Source organism: Cryptomeria japonica, chromosome 5, assembly GCF_030272615.1.
Source record: "Cryptomeria japonica chromosome 5, Sugi_1.0, whole genome shotgun sequence".
Lineage (NCBI taxonomy): Eukaryota > Viridiplantae > Streptophyta > Pinopsida > Cupressales > Cupressaceae > Cryptomeria > Cryptomeria japonica.
Genome location: NC_081409.1, coordinates 929146925 through 929156227, shown reverse-complemented (window position 1 = coordinate 929156227; position 9303 = coordinate 929146925). Strand labels below are relative to the sequence as shown.

The 9303-nt window shown below is 34.4% G+C and overlaps 1 protein-coding gene across 1 annotated transcript; it reads right to left on the bottom strand.

Annotated features, from left to right (window-relative positions):
- Positions 1-7028: 7028 nt before the first annotated feature.
- On the bottom strand, positions 7029-8441 carry LOC131037415 (uncharacterized). Its single transcript, XM_057969561.2, has one exon. It carries the CDS (start codon positions 8006-8008, stop codon positions 7400-7402), a length of 609 nt encoding a protein of 202 aa, XP_057825544.2. The 5' UTR covers positions 8009-8441; the 3' UTR covers positions 7029-7399.
- Positions 8442-9303: the final 862 nt, after the last annotated feature.

Here is a 9303-nt window from a genome sequence, read left to right as displayed (position 1 = left end):
GTGTTGGTGAATAAAATTAGGGTTCTCACCATAGAAGGAAGAAATCACTAATTTTATTGCTTGGGGACCATCACATTCAAAAGAGGGTTCCATCCAATAGATCTAGTCACAGACCAGCAAGGATTATGACTAATAATTCTGATTGAATTGGGGTTTTTGATGATGTGAATGAATACAACCTCTTTTGTAAATTGAATTGTTGATATTAGGGTAAAAGTCTTGGAATTTGAAGTAGAGATGCATAAACAGTGAGCTACAATTGCGGGATTGAGGCACGAACTTGGATCTAAACAATGTAAGTGGATTCGGACCTTCTCCCAAAAAGAGCCCCTAAAATATTGGGATTGTGGTGGTGGTCACCTTGGTCCTCCAAAATTTTTGCACTGCAATGGGGGATCAATTCGTCACTGTAAATAATGCTTATTTTGAATATCATAGCTCCATACCTGTTTCCTGCACACACAAAAAAAGAGAAATAGGTTGGGAATAGGGGTTCGCCTAAGTCACAACACATTTTTGGAATTAACCATGAAATAGAAATGAAAGATAATTGAATTGCAGTAATGGAAATTTTCTCCTTTTGAGGGAGATGTTGAATAATGACTAAAACCAAAAATGTAATACCTTCTTGTGAAGTTTTGTTTGTCTCCACACTGAATTAGGGTTTCATGAAGTCTTCAACAACATGGAACATGAATGTCAACTCCAATGCTTGAATCTTGACCTTATTATTGCTCCAATGCTTGAAGGAAGGTTGATTGCTTGCTCACTTGAATTTGAATGCTTGATTGCTTGAATTGATTGACCAATATGATTGCCAGGATGATCAAATGAGAGGGGAAGCCTCCTTTTATACTTGTCAGTCAAAAAACATATTAATTTTTCAACATGGGCGGACACGAGGTTGGATTTCCTACTCAGTTTTTGAAATGGCCAAGGGGCCCACAATTAGGTCATAAACGGGAGGACCAAGGCATCACTCCCTGGTCCTATTGGGGACCAAGGTGCCACATCCAAGTCCTACCCAATTTTGGGGCAAGAAAAAAAAATTAAATGATGCATGAGGTCAATATGAAGTCAAATTTGCATGACACGAGCAAAATCAGGTCCTCATCAGGTCTAGGGGCACAAACGCTAAGGTGAGGACCCTAATGCAGTCAAAATTGTAGGGGAGTACAATTTAGGACGCTATAGGAACAAATTAAATTTTGGCCAGAGAATGGTTACAAAAGCTACAAACTTTCTTTACCCTCAATCCAATGAAGGAGAAGGGTGTTATTCAATATGCAACCTTGAATTTGGAAGGTGTTGCTTATGACTAATGGTATCATGATATGACTACTCATGGCCATAATCAGGTAAATACTTTTGATGAGTTTTGTTAGAGATTGATAGCTACATTTGAACTCAAAGATGAGGAAGAATATTTCAAGGAGCTGTAAAAATTAAGGCAAATAAATTTTGTTAATGAATATGTCGAAGACTTTCATAAAGTTTTTGTAATTGTACCATATATGTTAGATAAGAGGATCATATATATATTTCTTGAAGGCCCTAGAGAACCTATTAAGCATTTGGTTAAGGCTTTTTTAACCTTCCACCTTTCAATAAGTAATCAAAAGTAGTTTGCAGCTTAAAACTTCTACATTGAAGAAGCAGGTGACTCACTAGGCTAAACCTTCTAATCCTTGGCAACTTAAGGGAAACTTTTTGAAAAAGACTTTCCCAACTCCTCCACTGAAGAATGTTCCAAATACAACTAGTAGTAAGAAGGTGGATGATGCAACAAGGAGTGAACTTCAAAGGAAAAGGCTTTGTTTTACTTGAAAAAACCACAGGTTACATGAAATATATGCTTGGGTAAGGGATAAGTGCACTTTGTGGAAGTTAAATTTCAAATCCTAAGCTAGATGATAATGAAGAATTTCATGACACCCAAGAAGAAGAAGGAGAAAGAGAAGGAGAAGGAGAAAAAGACGTCAACGAGGGAGACACTTTAGTAGTTTTATATATACCTTGAAGGTATCATCCTTTCAAAGTTCAAGGAGTTCTAGTTGGACAAAGAATGACTATCCTAATTGATAGTGGAGCTACCCACAACTTTATAGATGAATGATTTGTTGTAAAAAGAGGATTGAAAGTAGAAGAGTTTGAGGGCTTTGATGTTATTGTTCAACAACTCAAAATGACCTTGGGTGATTATGAGTCATGTCATGAATTCTATGTTGTTGGTATTGGAGAGACCTATGTGATTCAACAACTCAAAAATGACCTTGGGTGATTATGAGTCATGTCATGAATTCTATGTTGTTGGTATTGGAGAGACTTATATATTTTTGGGTGTCCAATAGCTACACTCTATGGAGGTTATTATCAAAATCATCAAACCGTGGAGTTCAAGTTTTAGCCCAATAAAAAGGAAGTTTTGTTGAGAGGTTTATTGAATTGAGCACCCAGAGTGATAACTACTGTAGACACCTAAAATTGTCATGTTTAATTAAATAAATATTTTAATTTATTTAATTATTTTAACCTGAGTCTTATATTAATTAAATAAATTTTTATCTATTTAATTAATTCATTAGCGTTTTCCTCTATGACGCATGCCATTTATCTCTTAATTTTCCTTTGCTTACCCCCTTCATTATCTTATTATTTCTTCTACCTACCCTTTAATCCTAGTCAACCATTTATTTCTTTCACCTCTTAATCTTATCCCTCCATTTTCTAAAGCATCTTCTATATAAGAGGATTCTTTCATCATTATCAAGCCTAATCAGTACTCATGTAATGAAGCCTTCTTGCGATCAAGTGATTTCACAACCACAATCCGTTCTTTGTTGAGCTCTTGTGCACATAGAAAATATATCAAACAAGATAAATGGAGATAGGAGACAATGGAGATTAAAACCCTACTTGGCATGTGAATGGTATTATTGCTCAATTTGTTGATTTGCATGTTCTTAGGTATCTTCATTGGTGTATGGCGAATGTTTTATTGTAGGACTAGGGTTTGTTGTGGTTGGATCTTTGTGGTTTTGCAATAGTTTTTCATCATCATTTTTTACCATATACAACTACAAATAAGATAGCAAGTACCTTTTGGAGAGGACAAGTAGCTTGGGTAGAGGGAGTCAAAATCCATCCTACAAGCTCTTCTAAGAAACAAGGTAGCTTCCATTTTTTAATTCAAAAAAATATTGATAAGCATAGTTTATTTTTCAATTATATGCTTCCAGGATTACCTTTGGGTAGAGGATTTGAGCATTTAATTGAGTTATAATAGGGTGCCAAACCTACTATAAAATTTGTACTAAGAGATTTTTTGAGGTAGGGGATTTGGTTTTTTTTTAGATTGCAACATTATATATACAAAGTTCCTTAAAAAGGAGTGGACTAGAAAAACTCAAGCCTAAGTATTATGGTTCTTACAAAATCATCAAGAAGATAAGAGAGGTAGCTTATGAGTTAGAACTTCCACTGAATTATAGAATTTACAATGTCTTCCATGTTTCATGTCTCAAGAAGGTGGTTGAACAAAAAATAATGACTTTACCTAATTTACCTTCATTGGATGATGAAGGGAAGCTAGTCTTGATCCTTAAGAAGATTTTGAAAATAAATGAAAAGAAGTCAAGAAATATGAGTATTACAGAGTACCTAATCAAATAGAAGGATTTTCCAATTAAGGATGCAACTTGGGAGGGATCAAAGATTCTTAAACACCCTAATCTCCATTTCTTGAGGACAAGCAATCTTTGGGAGGGAGGACTTGTCATTTTCCGTTTCTAAAAACAACCACTCTCTAAAAATAGTTAATTGACTGTCTCAAAATAGAAAACTAGGACTCATCGATAGACTCAAAAATAAGATTAATGTTGGTGATATGGTTTGAACAAAGATATTATTTTTTCATAAGAAATAAATAAATTAAATAACGTTTCCAATTTGTGGTGTGGGCAATGGAAAAGCTTCTTTTGGCATGTTTTTGTGGCTCTTTGGAAGATTATGGTAAGTTTTGATGATTGGCAATTTGCATGGAAAGTGGAAGAGCTTGAAGGACACTTGGCAATGATAGTTTCTATTCTTGGCATGCAAGATTGTCCTTCCTTGGGTGCGGGATTTCAAACTTGCACTTGAATGTGGTTTTGATTTATATGTGATTTAGGCTCCATTTTCATTCACTCACTTCATTATTTTGCTAACAAGATTTGTTGACTAGGAATAGGATTACGAGGGTCATCAAGGTGTAATCTCATTCAGAGATTGCCATTATGCTAAACAATTTCAAAATTCATAGTTTATTCTTATAGTTTGTAGAGGTTTGCTAGTACTTTGAGATAATAATTGTGGGTTTTTTTGTTGTATCTTTGATGACATATTAAAGAGGTGGTATTTTACTATTATTTCTTTTTCAAAACTCATTTTTTGTTATTAAGATCAAGTATTGTGAATTTGGTGAAGTTTCATTGTACTTGACAATGTGGTTTTGCAGTGCCTATCGACACCATTTTGGATTTCGGATTGGAACAATTTGCTACAATAGTTATTTGTGGAATTAAATCAATTCATGACCACAAATAATATATATTTTCATGTTGAAAATCTAAACATGCATTTATATATCAATTTGTGTAAATTTATTGTGTTTCTTGTGTGATTATTCAAGCTTATCTCTTGACAAGGTTTGATAAGTTTACAATTGTTGGCAATGTGTTTGGAGAAGATTAAATACTTTTTGGATCTAATTTATTTTATTTGCAAGTGATATAACATCTAATTACTCAAAAGTGAATATTGTCATTCCAATTGGGTGAGTCAACTTATTATACAATAAAAATATTGTAGTGACAAATATGTTTACCAACAAGTTATAGATGAATGTGACCAATTTCGAGCCAAGTTAAATTAGAATCATAAGTAGAAAGGGTGTTCCTAATAATCAAAATCTATGGCAAATAGCCTTGAGCACCACCCAAATAGATAAATAATTAATGATGAGTCAATTGATCACTACAATAACCTCATCTTTCTTAGGAATAGCTTCCAAGCATTCTCCCTCTTGTTTATTTTACATTTTGGATGAGTCCCTTTGTTAATCCAAAATTTCATGCATTTGTAAGAATGTTGAGATTACATGCTTTACACCTCACAGACTCAATATTTGAAACAAAAAACTTAAAAAATAAACTTTGATCTCTATGAAACCTCAATAGCATGTACCAATTGAATTTTTTTCATTGTGTCATTTATGTGTTATCTTTTTCTTCTCTTTTTCCTACATGTGATATATAGGTCTTATATCAAACATCCTCCTCCTCATCATCACCATCGTCATATTTTTTCAAAACTATAGCAAGAGGTGAACTAGTAAATATTTCTATTGATTATATTTATTTTTTTATCAATGTTTATCTTTGTCCCCCATCATATAATCCTCAAGCTCACCGTAATCCTTTATATCATGTTGTGTCTTGAATGGTCTAGGCTAGGATATGGTCTTATCTTTTCATATGTTGTGTGTGTTTTGTTGTCCCAAAATAGTACCCACCAAGGTTGTCAAATGTCTTTAGATGTGTTGGGGCATTATTTTTGTTTGGAAATTCTTGTAAGTTAGTTCTTTTATGTATTTCACATCATCATCACCCTAGTCTTTATACCTTTGGGCATAACATCACATTGATTATCATGACTATCTTCTTCTTCGTCATTAAATTTTCTCCTCATTTTATTCGTTTGATAGCCCACTTGGGTTCTTTGCACCTACTTATTCACTCAAGAGGTCTCCTCCCATAATCATATCTGCCATCCCTATCCTTCCCATGTTTTTTCTCATGAAGTCTATCCTTTTCATCCTTCTTGTCCTAAAAGGTGCTCTAAAATTTGTAAACCAGTCTTTTGTAGGATTGCTTTATCCATCAAATCACCTTGGATTCAAATCGATTAGTAATAATCTCAAATGAAAGTAGATGTTGATGTAGTGTTATTTGAAATGATAATGTAAACGTCTATTAAGAGATCTCTTATCTTGAGTCCAATTGCCTTAAGATGACGTAGGGTTTGTTCTTTTATACAACACCCTAAAGTATAATTGGAAATGCTTTCCCACTTCAAGTTGACACATATGACTAATGAAAAAGTATAGCTTCAATCAAGTTGTAAATTCCAAATAAAATAAAAAAACTAAGATTGATTCATACATCAAAATCAACATAAATTCAATTTCATGCTACAACTTTAACCTAATTAGATAAAGATTAAAACTAATTCCAAAACCCATGAAAAAGAAAAATAAAGTTTAGTTTGAAAAGACATGCTAACTTTCAATCCAAGATTACACCACTTGTACATTCTAGTGTATTTACACATGAATGTGTGCATTCCACCTATATCCATGTAAAGATTACATAACTCCACAATTTTTTAATTGACTTGTAGATTGGAGTGAGTTGGAGTAGTATTATGATGGGTGATCTCTCACAAACGCCCAATGCTTCACCCCTATGATAATAGCCTATATGCAATAAGTGATAAGTGTATCATTCATTCTATGGGAGATGAGTTCTTGAGAACCGCTTCTCATGAAACATGGATCAATGAGTTTGACTCAAAAACTAAACAATTGAATCATGATATCAATATCATAATATTATACATATAAATAAAAAGTGGATGGATATAAAATCACATTCTTAGAATTCATAAGAAGTGAGACTTAGAACACAAAACAAAGAAACAATTACAAAATCACTAGATGACTAATGCAGTAAAGAGGGGGAGGAGGAGGATCCCAAACTTCCTTTCGCTATAAGCCATAGATCTCAATTTTCCTATACACCATATTTTCTTTTAATTGCAAACATGTGTAATTGAAAAGCCGTACCAGATTTCAATAATGCATTCTAAGCTTTGATTTGTTTAACTGATTCATATGAAATGATCAATAAAATCCATTTATTAATTGTGATTCACAAAATAAATGAAAGCTTCAAAATAAAGAAACATAACACACCAGTGGACGCCATGGACACAAAGTAACAAGCTATTTAAATTTTTTTACAGTAAACGGTTTTCAAGATACCAAATTGGCCATCTACAACTTGAACAGAGCGCCGAAATCCGGAATCAAAATTCAAGATTTCTCCATACAACAACAATAAAACAGACCATTAATCTCTGATCTAATATCTCCGTAGACAAGGGGGTTCCAGAAACGGAAGAAAAAAAAGAGAAAATCTTCTCACAGTTACAGTACATCCAAGACAACAGATCATTAATTTGCTGCTCAGAACTCACAAAAGCCCAAGCCAACAAATCCATCTTCACATGAATACAACATAAATCCGCAAAAAAAAACAGCACATTTACATATAAACAGGGGAATCAGACTCAGTCTCTGCTAACTAGAAGTAGTTCCGCGCTCCAGCATCTCCCGATACTCCACAAACGAATTCTGTCTCTGCAATCTGATATCATCATAAAATTTGGAAATAAATTCGTCTGCATGACCATCTACTTCCTCCTCTGTTCCTTTTTCCAACTCTGCCCACCAAACGCTCTTCTTCTTCATCTTGGAATTCGAAGCCTCAGATGCTTCAGCCTTCAATTTCTGCTCATCAGAGCTCACAGATATTCTGTCTTCTGCCGGAGAACTGCCACTAGCGCCGTCATTTAGCCCTGCTTTGATCTTCTCAGTATCCTCAGAATCCATCGGAACAGGGGGCGGAACAGAGGAGTAAAGATCAGTGACATACACAAAGTGATCTTTCCCGGATTCGATCACAGAATCCCCAACAATACACCCCATGGCTTTTAATTTCCAGCTCCTCAATTTTTTCCCCAATTTTCCATCCCCTTCATCATCGTCAGAGAAGTTATAGTGATCAAATCGCTCGTCAACAGGCCCCTTTTTCTTTCTCAGCTTCTGTTTGATCAATCTCCCACTGGCACCCACAGAAGTGCGCAGAGATTTCCACAATTTCTTCACTCCCACTGCACTTCCCACCATTTGACAGAGATCACAGGTCTGATTTCACTATGAGAAATGGTCACACTCGACTGGTGCTCATGGATTACAGGATTTAAAAGATACCAACAGAATTAAATAATGAGCAGGGAATATTTGAATTGAGAGGCTCCAAGCTTGAAAACCAGGCAGAAATTCACAGGTGGATTTGGGAGGAAATAAACAAAGATTTAACACAGTCAACAGTGAGTCAGAAACGACTATGGAGCAGATTTTGTACATAGAAAACTGCTTTCGGTGCTTGACAGTTTGTGGGTAAGGATTTTTTATAATCGATTTCCATGGTAGTGAGCAGAAAAGGAGAAGATGCTGTGAGGACGCGGAGAAGAAATTTGGGAAAGCTAACGTGCAAGCCAATTCAGATCAGGTACTCAATTTTCAAAAAGTAGCGTCGATTTTAAGCAGTGTAAAGCATCTCTAGATTCTTTCAGAGCCGTTACGCTACTTGAGAATTTTGGTCCAGGAGAATCTCACAAAGAAGATCAATTTGAAGCTGCACAGTGATCATCACTAAACATCCTTTAAAATAATAGTTTGTAATTTTAACAAATTGTAATTTTTTAATAATGGGTGGTTGAAATTGAATCGTCAGGTTAAATTTCTTTGGTATAGAATAAAAGATTGAAGGATCTTCATTTTATCAAAGTTAGAATGGAGTTTGTGAGATTAAGAGTAGTAGCAAAAGAGCGTAAGAATAGTTTGTGCAAAGAAAGAATTTTTTATTTTCTGAAGCAATGAATGACACTTCATCAAATGAAATTGTGGCATATGAGGATATACATATTCTATAAGAAAATAATTTAAAGGTGGGTAGTCTAAACGAGTTAAATAAGTTATTTGAAGAGACAAGGCTTCACAAAACAGTTGATTTCTTGATCAAGATTCATAAAAAAGAATCAACATCGAATGGAACTTAACATATTAAAGATGTGTGACTCTTGATCTTTTAAACTGTTGACTTCGGTCCAGGATAATCTCACAAAGAAGATCAATTGAAGCTAGACAATGATCATCGCTAAACATCATTCAAATTAATAGTTTGTGGTTAAAAAATTTGTAATTCTTTTAGTAATGGCCAAAGTCAGAATGGAGTTTGTGGGATAAAGAGTAGTAGCAAAGGAGTATCACATAAGAGTAGTTCGAGGGAAGAAAGAATTTGTATTTTTTGAAGCAATGGTGAGGTTGAAACTAAATGGCACTTCATCATAATGTGTGGCATATGCGGATATTCGTTTCGATATGAAGATAATTTGAAGTTGGTGATCTAAATGATCTAT